This window comes from Motacilla alba, chromosome 8 (genome assembly GCF_015832195.1).
Source record: "Motacilla alba alba isolate MOTALB_02 chromosome 8, Motacilla_alba_V1.0_pri, whole genome shotgun sequence".
Classification (NCBI taxonomy): domain Eukaryota; kingdom Metazoa; phylum Chordata; class Aves; order Passeriformes; family Motacillidae; genus Motacilla; species Motacilla alba.
In genome coordinates this window covers 29,247,033-29,273,383 of record NC_052023.1, presented here as the reverse complement: position 1 = coordinate 29,273,383, position 26,351 = coordinate 29,247,033, and the positions used below count along the sequence as shown (strand labels likewise).

Here is a 26,351-nt window from a genome sequence, read left to right as displayed (position 1 = left end):
GCTCCGTTCTGCCACTGGCAGCCTGGGAGGACAGCCTGTGAACCAGGCTGTCTCTTTCTGAGAGCTGCTTTCCAAAGCAAACCCTCCACAGCCCCGGGAGCTAACAGCACACCAGAAGTAGCTGCAGGAGGGATCTGTGTCTCAGCATCACTGCTGGGGCCATCTCCCAGCCCGGCAGCTCACACCCCCTGTCCCAGCAGGGTTTGGGCTGCCCCTTCCTTGTTGGAAGGAGCCAGTTCATCTGTGGGAAAGCCTCTGCCGCTTCCAAAGTCGAGTGGGAGGGTGTGTGAGCTGCGAGTTTGCAGTCTCCCAGCTCATGGGGCCATGGAAAGGACACCCCAAAAGGCTCTTGTCAGACTATACCCTTTTCTGACCCAGAGGTGGGGCAACTGAGAGGCATTTTAGAAACTTTTATTCCATTTTCAGTCTCATGAGAAGGGTGAGACAATACAGATGTTATAATTCACGCCATCACAATCAGAAGCCAATTATTTCTAAATTACAATACACTATAAGTACTTCTTGGCCTATCAGCTTTTTGCTACACCATGTTGTAAATGCCTTAAAGCCAATCATCTAAAATTACTCTTTGTGGGTCCTATTACAATGCATCTTTCATAGTTCCATTTCTCCAAAATATCCAGTCTTATTTGCAAGGCCATCCTTTGAAACTTGTTTCTAGCTCCATTCCTCTCTCAGCAGTGTCTGTCCTATTCCATGGCATTTCTAAGTCAGCATTTCTTATCTCAAGGTTTGCATACAGATCCCCACTATGTGAGCCTTCTGTCAGGCTTTGAGAATTTTCTACAAATCCATTTCCCACAGGCTCTCACCCCCTGAAGCAGTGGGGACCGTGTGGGCAGGAGATGGGGCTGTTGGTGCCTAGGATGCACCATGGCAGCTGTGCTGCCAGCAAGCACCTCCCTCTGATCAGCAGCTGGGGATGTATTTTCATTTTAATTTGCCAGCAGGTTCTGCTTTGGGAACTGCTCTGTTCAGATCCCTTCTCTGATGCTTCCTCCCTTGTACCCCTTCCCACAGAGGGACAGATGGGTGCCCTACTTTGTCCCTGGGCTAACCTGCAAGTACACAAAGGGAGTAGATGCTTTTTTAATAAATGCTTTTGATGGTTCCCAGGCCCAGGAGAGCAGGGCTGGCCTGCTCCCTGCCTCAGATAAAGGTTGGTAGCCTGGCGAGGTGCCCTCCATGTCGCCACCCAGTCACTCCTCCAGTGATTCTCCTGAGTTCAGCACAGCACGGGGGAGAAACAAGGCTGAAGCTGGAGCTGAAGTGTGCCTGCCCCCATGCAGTTTCTAAAGCTCCTCTGTGATGAGCACTGTTCTGAAAGATATCTATTATCCACCTAGCTTAGCAATGGCAAATTTCTCAACTAGATCAGCAGTGCTGCATTTACTCTATTTTTAACTTAGTTTGCAATTCTCCACATAATCTTAACGACATAGGTTTGTGTGTGTGTGCCCTTTTTTTACCGAAACCATCTCCTTTCTTCCCCAGGAGCTCATACAAAGGCTGCCTTCATCCCTCCCTTGTCCAGTCCTGCCTTTCTGTTGTGCTTCCAAAATGCTGCATAACGCCACATCCTGGTGGAAAAACAAAAGCCATCTATTAGAAACAATGTAAGGATGAAATCCCAGTTCATTGCAGCTGTTCTTGCAGCTACTGACAGCCTGACAACTTTGCTTTGGAAATTAATTTCTGCTGGAAAACTGGCAAATTCATGAGTGCTGCAAATCCTCCTCTGCAGGTAAAATGCTCCAAGGCTGGAGTAATTGACACGTAGTAAATATTTCTCTGCTGGCAGCCAAAACACACAGCTAATGTATATGTTTGGCAAGGGTGATTCTGTGAGAGTTTTGGCAATGTGCTCATGTTTACATCCCTTACTCCTCACTTCCTTCCCTTGCAGCGTAGGCACGCTGTCAGTGGTGGGATAGAAACAAGCTCTGCCGTCACTTAGCAACCCCCCTGGCACGGAGATGTTGACTTTTTCCTTTCTGGCTTCCCCAGCACAAAAAGAGTCAGGTGTGTCACTCACCCCACGGCTCAGGGGTGAGCCTGGAGCCAGCTGGGGATGCTTTAGGCTGGCCCAGTCCCTTCTCAGAGCATCGCATCCATGTCCTGCTGCTGCCTCAGTGAACGATACACTGGGAGTTGGTGGGTCAGCACTGAGTTTCCTGAGCTTGGGTAGAAGGATGCAGAGAGGTTTTTTGGCCCAGGGTGGCTGTGTGCAGGCAGCTGTTGGGATGGCGACACTGTGAGGCAGGCACTGATGGGGTGAACATGTGGCACATGTTAATGTGTCACAGCCCAGGTCCCTGTTCTGGAGAAGAGAATGACACTCCAATTCTCTCTTGGGAGCAGGGTGGAGGTGGATAAGGGACGTACTGTCATCAGCTCAAAGTACAGCAAGCAGCTGGCAGAGATTTTGCAGCAGCAAAAGCTGCAGGTGCTGAGCCCTGGGCTGATTCCCTTCAGCCGGGCAGAGCCTCGGCCCCACTGCCTGGGGATGCTGCATGGCATGGTCCAGCACAACAAGGGCTGCAGCAGCCACTCCCAGGCTGGAAGCACGTGGGAAGTGTTTTGTCCATGCAATCTTCCCTTGGGGAAGCACTTGGCTTGTCTGGCTTTGTGGCCAAGGAAGCAGGCATGCTGCCAGGCTGCAGGGAGGGAGTGCAGCTCTTTCCTAGGGTGCTGAGGGCTGCAGGGAAACATCTCTGCAGGCTGCAATGCAGCACGGTGCCCTTTTTCCACCCTGCAACGGGATGCACCCGAGTAAAGAATGCAGCTGGAGGTCACAGAGCAGGAGAGAGCAGAGATGGGACAGGCACTCTGTTGTCCTGCCATCAGTGAGTCAGCAGTGCCCCGGGCTGTGGGGGGAAGGCAGAAAGCACATCCTCTTCACACGGGAGAAATGCTGCAGCCACAGCTCTGCAGCCACTCTGGCTTTCTTTCACGGGCTTGAGTTCCATCTTTTGCAGCTTCAAGGTCTGAGTTCTCGTCCTGGCAGATGCACAGGCATGATGCTGGCTGGCACCACTGCAGAGCCAAGCGCTGCCGAGAACCTGGGAGCTGCCCCTTGCCCACACCTCCTCCTGCTCTGTGCCCATCCGTTGCCTAAAAAGCTCTGCCAAAACTCTTGCCTGAAGCAAGAAGGAGGTGAGGAAGGTCCCTGGAGAGACGAGCAGGTGTGGAGGAACTGTCTGTTCTTAGGGGAGAGGAGCAGCCTCTGCTGCGCTCTGCTGCCCCGGGCAGGGCAGCGTGCCTGGCTCTTCACTGCAGACATCTGCAAGTCCCCATTCGGCTGCTTTATTCAGAATTCATTTCTCCTGAAGGGAATTGCACTGCTGTGTGTTTGGGAAGCAGCCTGGGGACCTGGTCCAAATGTCCTCAGTGCCAGCATCACTGCCTGGTTAGGGAGAAGTGTCTGTGCGTGAGTTTGTGGGTTCAGCTGCGCCCTGAAGCCAGGCTATTTTTGCCATATATTTCTCTGAAAGTCGTGGCAGGACAAGCTTGCTGTCTGTAGCCTTGATCTGAAATGCACTGGAGGCTGTGACTGGGGGCCCCAGGCAGGCTGTGCTGGAGCTGGTGACGTGTGACATCAGACCACACTGTTGGAGTCACCTTGGGGATCAGGGCACCCACCCTTCCTGCCATGCCAGGAAAAGTGCTTGGCAGAGGTTTTCTCTCCTTGCTGAGCCTGGCCCACAGCAAAAGGAAATTATAAATATTGTAGTTTATTGTATTGTATTACTAGGGGCACAAGTGAGCACAGCAGGGTAAAACCAGATTGTGTTTAGCTGGTTAACCAGTGAGCAGCACAGCTCTGTGCTCCTGGGGGTTGCCCCTACTGCTCCCCCAGAGAACAATTTCTTGCATGACCCCCTGACACTGATTTGGGACTTGCATTTCAGGGTTATTTGTTACAAGAACCTTTGCAGTGGTCTAGTAGCACTACTGTTTCCTTTAATTTAGCCATTCTGAATCTTGGCAAATTCAGAAAGCCAGGCTGGGTTCTGCACGGGGGTTTGGAACAAGCTGCCCAGAGAAATCAGTCAGGAAAAGCAGAGACCTAAAGATATGCTCTGGAGCCCCTCCTCTCTCCTTCCCTGCTCTCTTGGAGATGTTGGAAAAATGAGAAAAACCTCTCATGATAACAGAAGCATCCATCATGAAATTGTTTGTGCTTTTCCCGAAAGGTGGGGAATCTATACTTGGCCGCTGGTGGCTTTTTTTTTTTTTTTTTGGAGTGGGGAAAGTGGATTTTTGTAAGTGATAGAGTTGCAGGGTGAATGTGGGCACTTAATGGCTTTAACTCTGCTTCACCAGACCAAAAATTTGGTTTGGAAACTTCCCAGTGTCGGGGGAATAACTCAAACTTTTCCTAATCTTAGTTGTTTTCCTAATTTATTTTATTTTAATCGTGGAAGCAGACAAAGCTGTAATTTAAAGCCCTCACAGAAAGGCCAGTTCCCTGGATGACCAATTTGAAGGTGTGCATGGTGCTGCTCCCCATGCATCGTGCCTTTCTCAGTCTTCATTTGTCTCCTGTGGAGATGCAATCCTACAGCCAGGCTGCTCTTCTTCGGATCTTAATTATTTCACGGGGGCAGCACAAAGTGCTCTGGACACTCATAATGTTCTTCCCAACTTCCAGCCTCCATAGAAACCCACGAGCTGGAGGAAGGCCAGGCAGCTACTCCAGTGCCTCCTGGCACAGCTCGCTCGTCCAGGAGTGGGAAAAGAAATAATCATGCTGCTAATTGGCATAATTATGTCAATAACTCCCAGGCTCCCAGGCAGACAGAAATGATGGCAAGGCTTTTCCCAGAGGCTGTGATCTGACTGCAGCAGCGAGGAGAAGCCATCTCCGCCTCGTGCCGATTCAAATCCGTCACTCGTTTCCAGAGTTATAGGTCGGTCTGCTGTAGGGTAATTTTTCACACTTATTGAGAGCTCTGGCCAAGAAGTTTTGATAATCCTCCAGATCGTTAGCCTCAGTCAGCCTGCGGGATGTTCACAGCTCCCTTTGTTTTGCTTTTCCCGCTGAGCGAGGCCAGTGTCTGCTCCAACAGAGAGGAGAACTTTTCTCGCTGCACGGCTCAAAGCCTGCCTTTCGCATATTTTCATGGTGTGACTGCTGCCAGTAATCGCAGCTAAATCTCATCTCTGTTGTGTGCCTGAGCTTTTAGCTCAGCCTCAGTGTGCATTTTTAATTGAACCCGCCGCAGCGACACGGCTTGGACCTCGATGTGGCTTCCCAGCCCGCTCCTGAGCCATCACCTGCTGCCCGCCCTGCCGGATCCCCCTCCTCCTCCTCGGAACGTGCCTGAGCCTGGCAGAGCTCCTGCCTGTGCCTGGCATTGCGGCCACCTGGGGCTGGGGCTCTCGGGGGAGAGGGGCAGCGTGGTGCTCTCATGGTCAGCACACAGGCCTGGGTGAACCGTGCTCCTCGTGTCCAAGTGTCCCAGCACCGGGGTGGCCTTGTCCTCAGGCAGGAACAGAATCACAGAATGGGTCAGGTTGTCAGGGAGCACAGACGGGCATCTGGTCCAATTTCCCAGCTCAAGCAGGATCATCCCAGAGCACAGGCACAGGATTGGGTCCTGTTGGTTCTGGGATATCTCCAGTGAGGGAGGCTCCACAGCCTCTCTGGGCAATCTGTGAAACAGCAATCCCTAACAAGCAAGTTCTAAGTGATGTCCAGATGGCAGAAAGACAAATTACTTGTCGATAGAATTGCCTTGCGAAGGTTTAGGGCTTGACATGTTTCAGTTATCTCAGACCTAGGGGGAGGTTACCAAAGGGGAGAAGGGTGTACCATTCTCAGCTGACACAAAGAAAGCAGAATTTAGGGGCTACAAAGATATTTGCCAGGACATCCAAGATAAGGAGGAAACTAATAAAAACAAATGAGCAACTGTGCTGAAATCAGCTCTGGCTGGGTAAGAGGTAATTCTGGCAGGGGCAAATTGTGACCACTGACTCACAGACCACCGAACCAAAAACATTAATTTAAGAGAAAGACTGAGCATGCAGATTAATTAGCAGATTAACTGGAAGCAAGAGGATCATTAACCAACAGAAGACAGAGCACGAATTAATAAGCGAACTAGATAACTTGTAACCAATAAACATCAACGCCTTGGTTTGTTAAAATCCACAAAAAGGGAAAACTTCTGACAGTTGACGCGCTGGCTTTGTGGATTTGCCACCCAGCCATCTTTCTGCGCAGAACTACAAACAAATCCAACCCCTTGACTCTGAGCGTGGATGGGCCTTTGGCACAGCGGGGGGAAGAACGGATTTTGGGACAATCGCGGGACAATCGCGCGGCCGACACCGGGACCCGCACCGGAGGGGGCGTGGCCGCCCAGCGGAGGCCCCGCCCCCGGCCCGCGGAGGGAGAGGCGCATGCGCAGTGCGCCGGCCGTTACCTGTCAGCGGCGGCGGGCGGAGGAGGCGGTGGCGGCGGCGGGATGGAGGGGCTCATCCCGCTCGTTAACCGGCTGCAGGATGCCTTCGCGGCGCTGGGCCAGAACTGCCTGCTCGACCTGCCGCAGATCGCGGTGGTTGGCGGGCAGAGCGCCGGCAAGAGCTCCGTGCTGGAGAACTGCGTGTCCAGGTGAGGGGCGGCGGGCACGGCACCCCCGCGCCCCCCCGCTGCCCCCGCACGGCCCGCGGCGCGCGCTCTTCCCAACGGCCGCGGCGCGCGCCCCCCTCAGAGCGGCCAAGGCGGGGGGGGCGGTGTCGGGCGGGCGCGGACGAGGAGGGGTTTTTGGGGGACAGTTCGCGGCTCCGAGCCCACCGTGGGTGCTCGGTCCTTACCGAGGATGCTCGGTGTCCCTCCCCCCGCGGTGCCTCGGGGGTGGCGAGGCGGGCCCTGGCCCCGCAGCGCCCGTGATGCGATGTGCGCGCTGCGGGGAAGCCGCCGCGGCTCCGGTGCGAGCGCGTTCGTGTGCCCGCTCCGTGTGTGCGTGTGGGTGTGGGGGTGACCGCTGCCTGAGAGGAACGAGGTGTTTAAAGCCCCAAGCCCTAATTTCGGTGAGGAGCTGGCTCTGGGCGGCTCATTCCTCCCACCCCATCGCGTATAAATTCGCACCGTCCCGACGCGCCCGTGGGTATTCGAATGACGGCGTCATGAAGGTTGGAAAAGACCTCCGAGATCGTCAAGTCCAACATGCGCATCGTTTCTAACAAATCACTGACAGGAAAAGGGGAAGCCTGACGATTCAGGCGGTGCATTTTGGCGGCCAGGCAGTGCCTCTGGAGAGGTCCCGAGGTAAACATGGGCTTCACGTGCTGTTTGGTGAAGTTCCTGCTGCGTTTGCCTCGAATAGCTGCGGGCTCCGGAGGGAGGTGGTGCTCCCGCAGCCGAGCTGCGATCCTAGTCCGGATTATAGGGTCGAAATACTGTTGTGCGTCGGTGATTGGGGTCTTTGATGTGCAGAGATCTTCACCCAAGGTAATATTAAATGCTGTGGCGATCCACAACCTGGCCGTGTGCTAGGCTGCAATAGCTTTTGACACCCAGTATAAAAATACTGTACAGTGGTTCTTCATCTCTCCTTCAGAACTGACTGTGTTAAATGTCAGTTCTTCCTCTTCTTTCTCCTTGAAGACTGTAGCTAGCTACTGGTGTTGACAGTACTGGCAAGTCTCTCGAGTTTGGAAAACAGAAATGAGATCCTCAGAAAGCACGATTGGTCATCAGATTATTACTGTTCTCTTCAAACAAGTCCTTTAAAAGTATTTTGGTAACCTTTTGACTTTTTGAGCTACGTATCCACAAAGCTGTGCAAAGCACATGTGCTGAGGGGAAAAAGCACCTTAATTTTTCTTGTCAGTGAGGCTATTTTTGTCCCTGGGGTCGGGGCTGAGTGAGGTGGGCTGATGTCGGTGTCTGGGTCCAGCTGTGCCGATGGAAGATCATACTGCTCCCAGATGCTCGTCACTGCTCGGCTGCCCGCGGGATCTGCTCCATCTGATCCGCAGGTGGAGCTGTTCTTTGAGCCGCCTGGATGTGCCTGGCTGGAGCAAAAGGTGAAAACGAGCAGTTTGTGCTGATCTGGCCTGTTCGGTCAGGAGGCTGGAACCAGCTGCACGAGTGAGGCGTGGGCACTTCTAGGAGGAATTAGGAAGGAGAGCTAAGGGCTGTAACTTTTTTTACTCATATAGTTATTCACTGTGGAGCCTGCAGGCACTTCGAGACAGTCTCTTCAGAGAAGAGATTACAGGCTGCTGTGAAACACCAGAATGTCTCTGTGGCATGGGATTTGGAATTTGGACTCTTTCAGCCTGGTTTCAGAGTTCTATATCATTGTTTTATGCAGTACCTTGTTGAGATTCAGCATGAACTGATCTGCAGTACCTCCCTGCTTGCAACCTTAGAGCCTGTTGCAAAAATGACATTAAACTGCATTGTTTCAAACCTATTCCATCAGACTTGAGCACGGATATTTTGCTTGTGCTTTTCCTCCAGACTGAGTACGTGTGGTCAGCAGATGTGCCCTGGCTAAGCTGTGAAAACTTGGTTGTGAACCCTCAGAACCAGATTAATAGATATCCATGAGCTCAGAAGAGGATTTTGCTTGTTAGATCAGCAGACAAATGGCCTGTGTCTCTTTTTAGTAAGCCATAGGATATTTCTGTTTTCATGGGATAATGCAGCTGCTCTCTGCAAACAAGTTTGTTTCATCCACATCTGTCTTAATATGGCTTGTAGAGGTAGAGAATCTCCCTGTAGAGCCTGCTGCCCTTGTTTCTCTTTGTTACTGGTATATTGCGTGACCACAGGGCCAACTTTAGCTAATAGTAGCACAGCTTTGAAATTGACATGACAATAAAACAATCCTTGCATTGCTCTGAAGTTTGAGCATTAATTCTCACGACTTTTGTTTAGTTTTTTTTGGTTTCGGCTGTTTTGTGGTTGTGGGTTTTTTTGTTGTGTCGTTTCATTTTGTTTTTTTTTACCTCATGAATCATTATCATTAGTAGATTTTGAACTGTTAGCCTTCAGAGAGATATTGAAGATCTCTTTTCTTCAGGAGTAGCTGTAATTGGTCTGAGGAAGGCAGGATATCCTCCATGGGTGTTGCTACAACCATGCTGCTGGTTGTTAACGTGTGTTGTCAGTGGAGCTGTGGAGAGGTTGGCAAGGCAGTTTTAACTCTAGGGTCAGGTTGTCATTCCCTGCTCTCTTGGAGCCACTATAGCACTGTGGGTGTTTCAGTCTTCCACAAGGCCTTTGGTTGTGCAAAGATTACTTTTTTTTTGCACTTGGATAGTAGAAACTATTTTCTGACTTGCAGGTGGTATCAAGAGTTGGAGCTTCTTTCTGGCTCCTAGGAACCTGTTGGGCTGTGCAGGTTATCCTCCCTCTCGTTTATGCGCTGCCATCACTTTTCCAAAGGGTTGTGAGGAATCTGTTGCGTGGGCTGGCAGGTGGCCTGGGGGTGGGAGCCGGGTCCTGCTGAATGAATGACACCTATCCATCACTGCCTCCAGGGTAGCAGCAGGGCCTGTTCAGGTGCACACAGGATCCTTAGTGAGTAGCAGCAGGCAGGGAATATGTTGGGATCAGCTCACATGTGTTTTGCACAGATGGTGGTGTTGAGTGAGGGAGGAATTCTGCAGGAATTGTGGGACACCCAGAGCTACTTGTCTCCTTGTAGGTGGCTTTGAACTAAGGTGGAATCAATGTGTGGAATCTCCCAAAGTGTTCATTGTTGTTGCTATTTGGATTAGCATCCCCTGAGGAATGTGGAGAGTTTCCTCTTTGCGTACTGCTCCTCTGTGTGTAGGGAGACAGTTTATTTTGGTAGCCAAGGACTGTGTGTGAAGGTTTTTCTCTCAGGATTCTGGTTACATTTAGATGCAAACAGAGATTCCAGAGAGCACCTGAGGACAGCAGTCATTTCCATTTATGGGTTAGACCTTCACGTGTTCATAACTGGAGCTCGTGGTGTGTGTTTGAGGAAATGAAGTTGTCTGAAGAGCAAATATTCTTCCTACCTCCTTCTGCTTCCCTTTGTAACAGGAGTAAATGTGCCCAGGAAATGGTGAGCCAGCATTGAAGCAAAGGATCCATTGCAGCCTTCTGGTAGGGCTTGGTTGGAGAGCGATTCAACAGCACAGAGGAGAGTCAAACAACAAATGGCAGCAGATTGCCAGTGGGAGAAGGCACTGGGCCTCTCTTATTCCTGTGCTCCTGAGCAGTCCAGGGCCCCGAGCTTATATGCTGTTTGTGCTTTTCCAACTGGCTTTTGATAATAATTAGGTTACTTAAAAGAAAACTACTGGCAGGAAGCAATCCCTGTAAACTGTATTTGGAGAGAAAGCACTTTCTATTATTTCATCTGTAGCCAAATGGGTTTTTCAGATAACTGAAGGCACAGACAGCAAGCTGCCTTGTCAGGGCCTCCTTCTTCAGAAATCAGAACCTTGTTTTACTCTTAAAAATAGCAAGAAATTAATAATTAGATTTCCAACTTGAAAGCTCTTCACTTCCCTTCCTGCTTAATGTAACACAAACTGCATGAGGCCAAATAATTGTTTTATAAGAGATGTGAACTCTTGATTGTAAGCCTGTCAGTCATCATCAAACAGGCACTTTCATTTTAAGAGCCCGAGGTCTGATTGTGTAATTCAGCTTTACAGCTTTTTGATCTGAGATGCTTTTGACAATCTTAGGGCCACTGCATGTAAGTAGAGCTATTTATTATGACATATGTAGTGATTATTTCTTTTGGAAATTACTGCTCCTCGTGTGCTCAGCTCATTCTGTTCTGCTTGAGATGGCGGTTGTGAAAAGACTGCGTTGAGTCATTAGGAGAAGAGAAGGGACTTTAACTCTGGCTGCTAGAGCAGAAAATTTCCCTGAAGGATGTAGACACATATTTGGATTGATGCTTCGTGGGGGAGATGTATTAAGATTGGTGCAGGTATTTTATTCTTTTAGTTACTAGGCATTGACAGAAAAACTTTTTGACAGAAAATCTCCTCTTTTGTGAAACAGGCAGGAAAAAGCTAAGCAGCCAAGCTGAATGCAAACTGAGATACAAACGGAGACGTGGTGCTGTGTACTCTTTTTTAATCTTAAGGATCTTCTGGAAATGCGAGTCAGCCACTCCTTTTCCTGACTAATTAAGACATAGTACAGCTTGGAGTACAGTGTTGAGTATATTTGACTAGTTATCAAAATAATCTGGTGAACGAAAGCAAGGATGTTCTGGGTATTTCATTTATTAGAAACAGCAGCAAATGAGACAGTGGTACATTTGGGTTTCTTCCCTGAATTAGGTTTTTGCATTTATACATTGAAGAACAAACTAGCCATTTGGATGGGATACAGATGGCCTGGTTTTGCCCTTAAATGTAACTCTATTGTTGACTTAAAGTTCTTTTTTTTTTTTTTTTCCCTTCAAGTCTTGAGAGTTGATATACACAAAATAAAGGAAATGTGTATTAAAAAACAGACGTGCAAACAAATATGCTGTTTTTTCAGCACCACCCCACATGTAATTTTTTTCCTCTAAAACTACTTTGAGGATTTGTCTCTTTTATTTTTGGCATGTAAAATTGCCAATTAAGAAAAGCTGTACTCTGTCATGAGGCAGGCATAGTGCAGGGAGCTCTGACCTGTACTGTGGCATTGAAGTTCAGCGTATCAGGTAGTTCAGAGATGCTAAATCAATAAGTAACACTTCACTTTTGTAAAGTGTACCTGTGAGAATACATAGCCTTACTATAACTTCAGCACGCTGTGTACGACCGGGGTATTGTAGCATTTAGTGAACACAAGTGTAGTATTTGAAGTCTGTGCTCTAGGCTTCAGAAAAACTTCAAAACCCTGCAAAAAGCAATGTTCAAGAAAACCCCAGTCTGGTCTCGAGTGCCTTGTGAGGAATCAGCACTGCAGATGCAGAGGCAGTTGTTAGTGGCAGTTCAATCCATCAGGGTACTGCAGGTGGCTGCACTCTGATCGTTTTTAAAGAGAGCAGTCAGCTCGGGAGGGGCTTGTGGGTTGGGTTTTCTCTTTTTCTCAGACCATAGGTGTCACTGCAGGCTCCCAGCCAGGTAATAATTAGCATTGTTTCCCTGATTGCAGAAGGCTGATCAATTGCTTTATTCTCTATATCATGTATTATACTATTCTTATTAAGAAGCTCGTAACCCTTACAGACAGTTCAATAGAGCTTTGACCTAATCGACCAATCCATCCAAACACCATCCAGTATCCAATTAAGAAATCACCCTTTGGTAAACAAAGCTCCATATCACATTCCACAGGTGCACAACAAATGGTGCAGCAAGAGGAGATAAGAATTCCTTCTCATTCTTTTCCCTGATCTTCTCACAGCCTGCCACAGGAAAATGTCTGGGGAAGTCTGTGCCTGCTCTCTGTGGCCAGACAGCTGCTGCCACGCATAGGAATCTCCTTCACTTTATCCAGACTTCCCTGGTTTTTAATACAGAGGCACTTGTGAAAGTTTCACAGATTGACTCTCTAGACTCTTGTAGAATATTATAAATCCTGTTACTCACTGTCTTCAAGAAGGAGCCCACGCTTGGGATTTTGTAGTGTTGAAATCAACAAATAACCAACACCTTTGTTGTCTTGCTGTTTCTTGATGGGCATTGCTTGCTGATGTTTCAAGCTTATGTCACTTTCCTGTGTAGATGAAATAGCAAACAAGGATTTCCAGTTTAGATAAATAGATGTTAGCAATGGGATTGTTTGGACATTCACCAGTAAACATCGGGAGTGATGCTGCCGTGGATTGCAGCACAGACATGGAAGTGTGGACACTGCTCTCTGCCACTCTTTACTGTGTGGCATAGCTGTCACTGTTGTCTAAAACTTGCTGTTATGCATTTCTCTTGTTTGAGTGATGGCTGATTTAGATTTGTTTGGAACCAAAACTGAGTCTTGGATTCTGCTTCGCACAGCTGAGATGTGCCAGTGTTTGCTCATCCCAAAAAGGCACCAGCAATAGCTTAGTCATTGAGAGAGCGATCATGTTTGTGGTTTGCCTTCCCTCAGTTGATCACTGAGCAAATTGAAGATGCTCCTCCAAGTATTTATGGGTTTCTCAGCAGTGCCTAGATTGCAGGCTTGAAGGGGAGATACTTCTTTGCTTTTTCTTGTTTTGTTTTCTTACTTTGGTTTGTGGGGGGAGGTGTTTAGACATAAACAGCAAGTATAGAAGTCTGTGAATTCCCCATTCGCTGTGCTCGTGTGTAACAGGGCTACTGAGAATCCCTTTAATGCTGTATGTCTGCAGTGTAAACCTGCAGTGTAAATATGCTGAGAACAGGAAATGAGCATTATTTAACTGTGACCTTGCATCCTTTTCTTCAGCAAGTTGCATGGAGATGAACAAGGCAGCATTATTGAACTAGAGAGCAGCAAAATCCCATTTAACTGGGTGCTGGGCTTTGATGTGCTGCCAAACACTGTTGTCTGTGATAGCCTCTGGGATGTAAAGGAGACTGTAGCTGGAGATAAGAGAGGTTTTCAACCCAAGTGTCTGCTGATAATGTCAGCTTTTATAATTTGTGTGTTGAAGTTACACTTTTAATTCAGTACCTGGTTTCGTTGTTCAGGTGTGCAGGAGATGCTCTGTGCTGTAGCACAGATTTCAGCCCTCACAGAGGAGATCAGCAAAGCCAGAGTTACCTCGGGCACTCGGTCCCTTGTTTACTCTGTGCACTGCAGGTGCCTAAACCGTGCACATCCATTCAGTGGCGCTCAGCTCTAGAGGATGCTCTGAGCTGCCTGTGTGTAACTCACCTGCAGAGAACAGACAAGGCTCTGCATGGCAAGGACGAGAACCACTGGGAGACCTCTCTGCTCTCTGCTGCATGTCAGGGGGAAATGGGCTCTCTTCCAGCCCTGCTCATCAGCCAAGCTGGGAGCTGCTGAAGAAATTTTGGCATAATCCATCAGAGGCAGTGTTATGCCCTTGTGTGCTCACCTGTTTATTTGTTCAGGTGATAAACAAACGTTGACAGAAGATCCTCAATGCCTATCAGATCTGGGAAAGAGGCTGAGAAGCTCAGGAGTTTGGACTGAGACCTGCAGCCTGATGACTTTGTTAGTGTTCTGGGAAGTAGCAGCACAAAACACTCTTTGGGTCAGACTTCTAGTATAAATTTTTGTTGGGGTAATAATTCAGTTTCTGGTGAGCAGAGAGATGCGAGATCATGGCTGGTATAAAATTTCACTATTGAGCTAAACAGACTTTGCATTGTCCTGGACAATATATTAATCTGCACATACCACAGGCTCAGAGAAGGATAAATGGGCAGGTAGAAAAGGATAAAATTACTAGAGAAGAGAAGCTGTTTGTCACTTGTTTTGGAAACAATCTCCTTTTCCCCTTCCTTCTGTAGTTGTCTTCCCGTTGATAAATTCATACTCTTTATACTGCAGTTCCCACTGTGTGTATATTCCAGAGGGAGTACAGGAATTGAATCCAGTTACATTCCAGCTCTACAAAATGATCTGAAATGGCTCGTATTGTACCAAAAGATATATCAAAAATGTATCAAAAAAGGTAATTGTACAGTTTGACTCCTTGTCTGCTACAAAAGACAAATGTATTTTCACGATGCTTCTGAAAAGTTCTGGAGTTTTACTAGGCTGTGTCACAGCTGACTGTATACTGTGCTACTGTTTAAAAAGTCTGTATTGATGGATCCCAGTTCAGGACAGTGGGATTCGGGAGGAAGAGCAGCAGATAGTTTTTTCTGGGTTTTTGGAATTCACGATATCTAAAAGATTTGTCCTGACAGAGTATCAAGAGGTGAATTATTTGCTAAATGCAAGTATTTCTGTAGTAATTAGCTTCATGTAGCTGATGTGCCTGGTTTGTTGGGACATGTTGTTTTCTTTCTGATCCTTGCAGTCATATTTTTATCTCTGATTATATTATGAAGGAAAACTTCTTACTAAAATCTTTCTGAAGAAACATTGTCAATTGCATTTGGCAGCTGGAAGTGATTGGAAAAAAACCCAAACAGCCAAGGTCTATTTAGAGCACTGACAACAATTTAAAGTGAGTAAAGAATTTTTGTTGTTTGTTTCTTGTGTTGAGATACAGAATCTTGCTGCATTAGTATTCATCCTGAGAATGGATGGGCTTTTATGCACCAGCATCCTATGCAAATGAGTCCTTTCCTAAAAGCAAACATATCTGATTAGGGAGAGTAAGTTGTTCTGCTAAGTCCCCTTTATTCTTTTTGACACCAAAATTCTGGGAATTGTTGGGCTTTCTTTGTGTTTTGTGCTTCCTTTCTCCCCCTTCCACCACCACTTGGAATTGACAGAGAGCACCGTTGGGCAGGAAATAGCAGAAGCTTTTGTAAAATCTTAAAAGGGACAGAGGAAAAAGGGCATTTTCACCCATGGAAGGAGGATGATGCAGCAGAGGGCTGGCTGGCTGCCAGGGAGGACAGATGCATCGTGCATACCGTGCCTTGCCCACGAGCCTGCACATTGGCAGCTTCCCCCTCTGCTCAGCCAGCCAGCCCAGCTCAGCACAGGCGCTGCAAACAGAGCGCTCTTCATCTCACACCCCTGGGCTTTTGCTGGCAAGATTGCAGTCCTGTAAGCATTGCTGAGATTTTAAAACTTTCTATCATGTGAAAGACATTTTCTTGAATCCTAGGAAGTGCATCTTCTTTCCTTGAGCCAGTGAACAGTCTTGCCTTTTTCTGTGTGGAAATGTGATGTGGGGTACTGGCACTGCTGTCAAAGTACAGCATTAGATTGCTCTAAGAAGGTCCGTGCCTTCCTAGACTTGAGTTCAAATGTCTCCTGCTTTGGAGAACCTGTTGATTCCAATTTTGTTTAATGGAAGTCTTTACCTTTGGGACCAGAGTAATTTTTGGCACTGATTTTCTCATAGCCCTATGATGTCTAATGGGGGAGATGTAATAACTTCTGTCATCTTGTTGGGCAGAAATGCTGCAGCTACTTACAGAAAGCATCTTCCAGATCCAAGAGAAGTATAATGATGGGCATTTCTGAGCCTGCTCTCTCCCCCGTCTTCTGCATGCAGAGGAAATCTCAAGCTTTGCTTTCTCACCTGAGTGAGTGAGAGCACTCACCTGAGTGGTGCCTAAGCACTGGCATTGAGCATACTTGTTATGGAGGTCCCCAGTTAGTGTGACTGGAATCCCTTTCCAGTTTTTCAAGGGCTTTTCAAAAATACCTTTTTTGTCACGTTTAGAATCAACACTCTCATATTCCCACAGCTGGGTCTTTTTGAGTAGACTTTTTTTTTTAACGTTGCCCTCTGGGTTTTTAATAGTTGGTCTCAATTCCATAAAGGAGTGGGGGAAAAAGGGACCCAAAGAGACATTTTAGGCTGCTAGCTGTAGTGCTGTATAAGATTTCAACCCTTTATTTTTTATTTTTCTTAATTCAACCTGTGTTCTTACTTGAAAGTGATGGATGGGATAATTGGGGTGTCTCTGCTTTTCTGCTGAGGTCCAGTAGTTCAGCAGTGGTGGTGAAGGGCATTGATGGATTGGAAAATGGCTTCTCAAAACCATCAATTTATGTACCCTGCTTGAGAGGAGGAGGAGTTGACAGCCCTAAGGTGGCTGGATACTCTGTTTATTTGCCCCTAAAGCCCTGCACACACTGCATGGGCTGAATGTGTAGTTACTGTGCTTGATTGAGCAGGTTAATTAAAATGATCCATCAGTGGAAGGAAGATTTACCTTGAAAGAATGGTTGCTGCAAACTGAGACCAAACATGAGCTAAGCACCAGCCATCTATGCTGTGTGGTTTCCAAAAAATACCCTGGAAATGTCAGTACAGAGCTTCAGGAGCTGATACATCTGAGATCACTAAAAATCCACAGCCTCTCAAATGCATTTAGCATGCCTGGTAGGCCTAATTAAGATAGGTATCATGAAGATTAATTGTCTTGTACATCTTCCTGTAAGGCCCATTATGCTAGGCCATTGAACACTGCTGTGGGAGACCCTTGATTGACAGACATTGTGCCAAACAATTAACCATTTATCCTTCTGTAATTAATGAGAGGATATGAGGGATCAAGTGGTGACTGACAGTGAGAACTGGTCTTTGCACTTGGAGCTGATGAGGAGCAGCATACCTGGCCAAATTTCAGTGTCATGGAGAAACACTGCTGTGTTACTGAATTTAAAAGGCACGTGGTTGAGAACATCAAAGCACAAGTGAGGCAGTGCCTCTTGAGACTTCTTGAGAACGTGTCCTAGGGTTATCTTTGCACTGTCACTTGAAGTGCTGGCGGTGACAAATCTCACGGACTTAATTCCTAAGAAGGCCTCTGTGTAAATGCAAAGTACATTTCCCATCTCTTGGACATGCCTTGCTTTGTAATGAATTAGAAGTGAGTGAAGGATCTGCAGCTGGATCTCTGTGGGGTTGGTGAGCACAGGAGCAGGTGAGATAGAATGAGCAATCTGCAAAATAGGTCTGCAGATGTATATTTTTAGCATTAAGAGTTCTCCAGTTGCAAGTTACCTGGGTGTGGTTTGTGGGTTTTTAAAACCTGATGAAAGAAGTTAGAAATGTTTCATGCCTCCCATGCTCAGGCTTACACTGGACCATGCTTTTTCCTGTTTCTGGAGTTTTTTAGCATTTTGCTTTGAGGCTAACTACGAGAAATGGAAGAAAAAGGAAAGCTTTTTGAGTACCTCTGTGTGTTTCCACAGAACTTGGAGATGCTGTATGGACATGTGTCAGTGTTCCTGTGAAACTGTGTGGTCTCTTGCACAAGGCATGGTCATTCAGCTGCTAATACAGGCCATAAGTGCTCCTGGTGTGCCAGGCTGGAGTTGTGTAAAACAATAAACACTGCTGGAAAAAGGCCCGGGAAAACTTTTGACTTTGAGCACAATTGCTTCCTGTTGCAATTAAAGCCGTGTTGCATTTCTTGGCAAAACTTGGGAATAAAAGCCTGTGGGGAGTGCTAGCAATGCACTGTTGTTTTATTAGCTGCTGATGGATCAGGGCCTTTCTGCATTTGAGGGTGGTTTGGGGTCTTGGGATGGCCTTTGTGTTAGTGGGAGAGCTCTTGTGCCACTGCTGATGGTGTCTGGCACAATGAAAGAGATGGGTCATTTCTGCTCCTCTGTAAGACAGCTCTGGCTCTTGTCCTGAGCCTGGCGTGTTTCTGTGCTTTGTGAGAAATGGGGAGGCTTTTACTTTGGAGGCAATTCTGATTTTTTTAACAATTCATCACTATCAATTAGAATTGTTCGTGGCTCTTTAATTAATGCAGTTACTGTGTAATCATTGACATTTTTCTCGGTTATTTGATTTCCTGGATTCCCCCTATGTTTTGTATGAATTAATTATATTGATATTGATGTAAATGAGTTGCCATTTATCCTGTGTGATACTGACCATGGAACTGATCTAAGCACAGGACATTTCTCAGCCCTATACTGGCAAAGAAAAGCAAAAGTTATTATTTTGAAACTACAAATAAGTTTTAAACAGTGATGCATCATCACTTTTCACACAAACTGGGTATTTTTCTGTTTAGTTTCATATTGTCTTTTTTTTTAACATAATAAATACTGTTAGTGTGCTAAAGGTCTCCTAAGTGGAGACTCTCCCTGGAAATCCCCCTGAAACACATTATGTTGATTTGCTTGATGTGTTTTCCTGTGTAAGCTGCAGTCCTGCATTGTGATGAGACCACCTCACTGAGGAGCCCGTCTAATTTGCTTTTCAGCATTTCCCTACAGTTTCTGCCCTTCCTGAAGTTTCCATCTCTTTTATGAGGTTCTTCAATTAATGAATGTTCTAATTACTGTTTCACCCTAAAGCCCAGACTGGCTTGTTATTAGAAACTGCTGAAGTGTTGCTATGGCCAACGTATTTCACCATCCTGTGGCATAAGTTTAAGACCTGGCTTTTAGCAAGTCAAATTCAAGCTGCTGTATGTTCCTTTATGCATTAAAAAAACAGTATATATGAAACTTAGTAGATACACTTGTCTAGATCTCTGATACTGGAAATGAGCAGTGCTAGAGAAGACAACACAGCTTATGCTATGCAGTAATATATAGTATTATAAATAATACTAAATTAAATAAAGAATAAATAAATAAAATTAAATTAATAAATAGGAAGACATGAGTAATTTTATAGGATAAAAATTTTTTAGCCCTGAAAATACTTTGGTTTTGAAAGTATTTAAGGGTATTCTAACAGCTGAGTGCATTCTAAGATTGACAAGTTCCTGAAGGGCCGTCCTGGCAGATCTGGCTGTTTGCCTCCTCTTTGCATTTGATAAATTCAGCCCTGGCCGGGCCTTGCTGATGGGCTGTCCTGTCACTGCTGCTGAGCCAGTAGTGCTGCTGTCAGCTCAGTGCTTTGTGCTGAGAATGCTCTGAGAGTGAAGATGTAAAAGTAGTTGGAATCTTAATGCAGGATGAATGTCTCTTGAAGGAGCAGGGCTTTCATTCCCAATGTGTTTCTCCTCACCTGCACCTCCTCATTTTTAAGTGGTCCTGCAGTTGTGCACACAGGTGCTCCCAGGCTCACTGCCCCCACCGCAGGAAACAGCCTTTTCTCCCCCTTGTTGGTGTCTTTGAGCACAAATTCTCAGGCATGAATATTTTCCTAGATGGATTTCTTTGCAGCTGCTTCAACTCTGATGTGAATTTTTTATCCCAGCTTTCACTGAACAGATGTGTATGTGCCAGCCAAAAGGTGTGGATAGCAGCTGTCTCAAGTCTTAGAAGAATGTTAGAGTCTGCCATCAGGACCTGGAGGGGCATTGTCCTTTTGGTCAGAAGGAGCCTTTGAGACTTGGCTCTGTTCATTCCTGCTGTCGTTCTTGCTGCTGTTACTTGTATAAGCTGTGGGACCATTTCTGATACAATTTCTTGCTGCTGTTACTTGTATAAGCTGTGGGACCATTTCTGATACAGAGTTGTTTCATTCAGCGCTGCAAACAAACCTTTAGAGAATGCTTTCTGCCCCAAGAGGAAGAGGAGCTGCCTCCTGTCCTGTGGATGTCAGAGCAGCATTTCTGCAGAAGCAGTTGTGCAGCATTTAATCTGATTCCCTGCTGTGTGGTACTATGTTGCTTTTCCTAAAGATGTGCAAGCTCTGTTTCAGATTTGACTTACATTTCTGTGTGTGTTTAAAAAAATGTTTTGTTTTGTTTTGTTTTTTTTTTTTTTTCTGTAAGTAGAGTTTATGTATTTATTTGTAACACCTGATTTGAGCTGTACAGAGAATGCACACAGGTGCCGTTGCTTTCTAGCTGAAATTTCAAATGTTAAAAAATAAATCCCTACCCTTGTGGGCAGATTGATGTCAGTGTCTCTTTCAGAGAGGTAAAACACCCATTCAGTGGTTAAATGGTGGGGGAGACTCATTCTTTAACTTCTTCCCTCTTCAAACTGTGCATTTGTAGCAGAAGTTTTATGTCCTGCTGCTGCACTGTTGAGTTGTTATGTGATCAACACAGCTCTCCCTGTCACCAAGCAGGAACCTCTCTCTGCTGATGTTTGCCTGAACAGAAAATAGTTCAGCTCATTGGACAGGGGTAGAGAATGCCATCACTTTTGAGCATATTAAGAACATGTTCTGAAGGAAAATTGTTGTCTTAACCTTTCTTTGTAATTTTGCTGTTGAGGAAGGGTGAACATTGTGTACACGGGGAGCTGCATTAATGCAGTGTTCTTTATCGCTGAATGTGCTTAGTCTGAAGCAGAAAATCAATAAATCTTTTCAGCCTTTGACTCCTCAAAGGATTTTCTTGTCTCCTGTGGTGCTGTAGAGGACACTGGTTTAGGTGACCACTTTGTCCTGAGTGGCAATTCATTTTACCTTATATATATATATATATATATATACATTTATTTATTTATTAAAAAAAAAACCCAGATATTAAATGCTTGAAAACCAATGTATGAAACTGTAATCCTAATCTTAATTTGCTGTCTCCTGGGCTGTGTTCATTTCAGTGCATACAGAAGTATGACCATGTTCCCATTATTATTTTCTGTTTCCCCATGAGAAAGTAGCAGTTGATGTTCATTGAGGAGCAGCTTTCTCTCCATTAGTAGATACTGAAATTATGATAGAGACCTTTCTGAAGGCCTTTGGCATCTCTTTAAGCTAATTCCTCTGTGCTGTTGCTGTCTCAAGTGTTCTAAAGCATCACAGCAGATTTGAATCAGTACACCTGATGTTTTTGCAGTATCTTTGCTTTAGAGATTACTTGAATTCCTAATTAATTGTACTTCTGCCTGCAGGTCTGAGTTTGAGTAGGGAAGTTAATGAGTCAGCTTGTGTTTGAACAACCCCCCCTTTATGGTGTGCTTTAATTTGCAGAGTAATCCCTCTGTAAGCACACATTAATAAATACTGAGAAGGGGAAAAGCAATTTAGCTACAAATTAACACTGTTTCATTCAAAATGCTGGGGACTTCTAAAGTGCTGTGGGGCACAGGGCAGGTGGTCTTGTTCCTCAGAGCCTTAGAACTGCTTGCATATGTTTTTGGGGTTTTTTTTTTTTAATGTCCAGATGTTAGGAAGGAAACCTTCAATACTCCTATCACAGGTAGAGATGCTGTGTTTCTTTTCTGCTGAAGCTTTGTCACCTTGTTGGTGCTTCTGGAAAGAGGTTCACTTTTGTGTTCCTGAGCCTGTCTTGGCCTGGAACTGCTCAGACCTAATATCCTCTGATTTGCACAAATAATATCCTGGGTATTTGTGTGGCTTATTTTTCATAGATGTACCCTCAAGGCCTGTTTTAAACCATGCAGGTTTGTGTGCAGCCTTTAAGGGAGCTGAGAAAGTCAGGCTTCCATTAAGTAGTGCAAGGTCAGTGTGAAGATCCTCAGTGGTTGTTATAGGCAAGAGGTGATTTCCCAAGTGGCTGGAGCAGACCCATCTGAGCAGTTGTGTCTAAAGGGCTGGCAGGGCTGTGCTTTGTTCCTCTGCCTCTTGACCTTCTCCCCATCCCTCCCAAAGACACTGCACATTCCCGCCTCACCTTTGTACAGGCACTTAGGTGTGTAACAGTCACCCAGAGCAGCCCTGCCTTTGGACTGAAAATTCCTGCCCTAAGCCTTTGCTGCACTGCTTTTCACCTGAGCCAGAGAGGTGAGTTTGCAGTGCTGCTGAGGCAGGCAGGAAAGTGATTCAACATCCCTTGTGAGGCAGGAAAAATGAGGAGATTTTGATGAGCTTGCTCTGATTGTGAAACTCTGTTTACCCCTGAATTTTATTTCTCCAAAGATGCTTATTTGAAGGAAACACTTTTCAAAGCCTTTCACTGAACCTTATCTCATAGTTTTTAAATGTTTAATAGGTCTTGCAACTGGGGAAGACACTGAGAAAAATGTGTTATTTTGCTTTGGGTTTCTTTCTTTCCAGTTGCATAAGGAGTCTGCCTGTCTTTAGAGACATGGAAAGGCCCACGGGGATGCATAATGACATGGTAGAGCTGGTACTTTTGTTTTCTTGCTTCCTTTCTGGTCTCTCCCTCTATCCCACAGGACTTCTGGTGTTCTGCTTTCACTGAGGAACTTCTGGGCAGATGTGTTGGTGGAAAAGTTATTTGGGGATTTGAACGGGCAGAAGTTGAGTATGTGAAGGAGTAGTGCAGAGTGCTGCCAGTTTGGTTTGTCCAGAGCTTTCGTGTGGTGTGTATTCCTGTGTCCAGATCCTCTTCAGATTAAGTGTGCAGTGATGACAGAATCATTTGGGTAAATCTGGGCATGGCTTCAGGTATTGTTACTGTGCAAGGTGAGATGTTACATGTGATGGTCTTGAGGAGGCTTGGGGATGCCCTGGGACAGTAATTTAGCTTTAATACACATTTGTCTCATATGTAACGACCGACTACTGCCTTGAACCAAAATTAACAACCCTACTTTATAGGAGTGTTTGCTATCAATCTAGCCACACCACCTTTCCATTTTCATGTAGAGGAGGTTCCAAATTAGTCCAATATCTTACGTAACTGCACATTAATTCTGGATAGTAACTATTTTTTAATGTTTCTAGGGATTTTCTTCCACGAGGTTCTGGAATTGTGACAAGACGACCACTGGTCCTGCAGCTCATCACTGCCAAAACAGGTAATCTCTTCCTCTTTTTGGGTCAATGCCTGGACAAAGTGCTGATGTACTTCAGCAGGAGAAAAAACTTCTCTAAGAAGACATGAGCAATGTGAAGGAAGATGCCATCAGACTGTCTGGAACAAAGGGCTGCTGCTCCGAAATTGTATGCTCAGGACCAACTTATCACATTTCCCATTGTGGGAAAATGATAATGTCTAAATCCTAGAGTACATAGTGAATTGAATCCACATCATTACATGCAATATGCTTTGGAAATTAGCTTTGATTTATTCATTTCTTGATGAGCTTTGCAGTTGTATTAGTTAACACACCAAAATTGCTGCACTTCTACCTTTAACTCTTGCTCCAGTGCACACAGATTTGATTCCACACAGGCTGTTTTCAGAACTTGTCTTTTTTGGTTGGGCTCACTACACTAAATAGGGCAGAAAGTGGACTGGGGGAAAAAAAGGTTCTGTGTATTTGTCTGGTCAAAAATATAAATATTTTTGGGTGCACCACTAAGCTATGGGACACATTGAGATCTTTCATGAGAATTCACCACTCTGTACTCTTCCATGGGGCACTTGATCTGCTGTGGTGTAGCTCAGTTCCCTGGCATATCTAAAAGCAGTTATGGTTCACCATCATTCCAGTTTTTGGTGTTGTTACTTCTAAATCAATATCAAAAGCAGCAAAAATCACTGGTTTGCTATTTACTTCTGCTCAAAACAGTAAAAGAAGAAACGAAATAACATCCAAAGCAGCACTGAAACAAAAAGTGGTCTTTGAATTATGTACCATGATGAAACTGGGGAAAAAACCAAAATTATAGCTGCCTGTAAAACTTTAGTCTGTCCCTGTGTCAGAGATATAATTAAGTTTTTGTGTGTATTTCTTTCCTGAAGGTCTTCACAGTGTTCAACAGGGAGGTAGACTGCAGTCTGCTTGGGCTTCAGGGTGTTTTCTGAATTACTGCTTTCAAAATGCCATCGTACTTTCAGTGCCTCTATAAAATTTTCCATGGTGTTTACACCGTGGAAGAGAAAGGAAAAACAGTGGAATTTGGGATTTCTGCATGCTCAGCTTAAGAACGTTGGGATTGTCAAGTGTGTCATACTCTTATAGTGTTTTATATATGGTATGTGTTAGCATTTGTTTTAGTTGGAGGAATGAACACTTGCCATTTCTGCGGCTCTGGCTTTTGGCCTCTGACAGATGATGCAGAAATGCACGAATGAGGCTTAGCTGTGGAGAGTCTTCAGCTGACTTTTCCAGCACCATGCAAGAGCAGAAGAAAATGAAAGCTTTGAACTTTTTGAATCCTTTCAAAAAGACTGAACTGAGGTGACCTGTCTTATATCTGACCTCAAGTGGTTAAATACTTATTCATTGACACCCATCCTAAACATACCCTTGAGTGCTCTGTGCTGACCTCTTTTGTAAAATCATCGCTGTCCCTTGGTTTAGGGTTTTTCTCTATCTGCTTGCCCTCATTATTATGTTCCCAAAGTATTACTGCCTTTAGGTAGGCCTCTAGGTTTCGCACAGGTACCTTCTCTGCTGAAAGTTAGTTCTTCTTTATAGCTTAAACAACACAACAAAAAACTTTAAAACTTCAGGAGAGCTGAGTTTCAGCCTAATTTTGTGTTTCCTGGATGTCAAGGTTTATTTCTCCCTTTGGGAAATGCTGTGTAGTTCTTGTTAGGAATTAAATGCCAAGACCTTTAAAATGCAAGCTTTAATTAGTTTGTTACTTTCTTTAAACTTTGTTCCACTGTTGTTGTTTTTGATGGTGAAATTCCAAGTAACTTTATCTTTTAAGTCACCTTTATCTTTGTGAACTAATTTTAAGAAAAGAAAATAAAGAAAACTGCTTAGAGAAGCACAGTGTTCTTTTACAGGAAGCAGATGCTGGGCTGATTTCTATGAAGCCCATAATTATCCAAAATGTTACAGAATAATTAGAGGGCTGTATCAGCTTTTTGTTGCTGTAGTAAACAAAACTAATTTTTAATCCTAGGATTTTTCTTGAGTCTTAAAAGTAACTGTTCTTAATCTTGGAGTATTCCTAGTGAGAGACGGGGCACTTTCTATGTAGGCATGCACAGCTGACTACAACATACTTCAGCAACATTTTGGAAGTGGCTGAGAATAGTTTTGGAATGTGAATTTGATTGACAAAGGAGGTTAAAGCTTCGAGTCACTTCACTAAGAGATGAAAATTAGCAGAGGAGGCATTTGTGCACATCAAAGTAAGAGAAAGCTTTGCCCATCCATTATTAGGTCAGACATGGCATGGAAGGGTGCAGCAGGAATTGGTTGGGAGGGGTTACCAGGGATCCTCCAGCACCTGAGAGACCTGACACATCTGGGTAAAGAGCTTAGTAACATTAAACAACAATAGTAAGAAATGCATCTCATGAGAGACGTGGAAAATATGAGGTGTTTATTTAGTTTACCTATTTTAGAAGTTCTGTGTAGTTTGTACAAAGCTATTTCACAGTGACCTGTTGGCCTCCTTCAGTCACTGACATGTTTTCGTGGTACCAGTACAATTCCTAAATGGCTTTCTAGCATTTGCACTCCACATTCATTGCAAATTTGTACTCTGCTGAAATACTGAAGGCAAATACAAAGTTTTTAATTAAATATTGCAAGCAACAAGTCAGTCTTTATTAGTTTTGAGTGTTTTTCTCTGAGTTTGATAATGTGAGAAATTGTGTGTCTTTAAGATGCAAGTGTTGGTGCACAGATGACCTGGGATGAGAATTTCGAGTGTGCTTGGGAGCTGGTGGGTTTTTCTTCCTTTGAGTTGGTGTTCCTTAATTTTTACATTCAAACTTATTTCTTCAACATCCGAAGTTTTTGTTTCACTACTTTGAGTATAGTTCTTACCTTGGTGTTTTTTTATCTAATACAGCAGTAAGATTAAATGGTTTTTGTTTGAGTTAATAGATATTTTCAGTGGTGCTGCTAAGTAAGCTTTAGAAGGTAATGACTTGAAATTTCTGAGATCTTGAGGGATGGGTTGGTGTTTTTGTTGGTTTTTTGTTTGTTGTTCATTTTGTTGGGGGCTTTGTTTGTGGTTTTTTTTTCTTTCTGCTGCCACACATTCTGTATAACCTTAGGCAATCTGTTCTTCTTGCTGTGCTTTCTTCTGCCTCTGAGGTGAGATAATGACTAGATTCTTAGAGATTAGGTAGCACATTGTTTTTGAACAGCAGTGCCA

The 26,351-nt window shown here is 45.1% G+C and overlaps 1 protein-coding gene across 7 annotated transcripts in view; it reads left to right on the top strand.

Annotated features, from left to right (window-relative positions):
- Positions 1-6,427: 6,427 nt before the first annotated feature.
- DNM3 (dynamin 3) overlaps positions 6,428-26,351 on the top strand; it is a 172,457-nt gene continuing 152,533 nt past the window's right edge. For all 7 annotated transcript variants that reach the window (XM_038143972.1, XM_038143971.1, XM_038143970.1 and 4 more), the window contains exons 1-2: positions 6,428-6,643; positions 23,064-23,137. In XM_038143972.1, the coding sequence (XP_037999900.1) occupies positions 6,498-6,643; positions 23,064-23,137 (220 nt within the window). In that variant the 5' untranslated portion in view covers positions 6,428-6,497. The remainder of the gene's footprint in view (positions 6,644-23,063; positions 23,138-26,351) is intronic.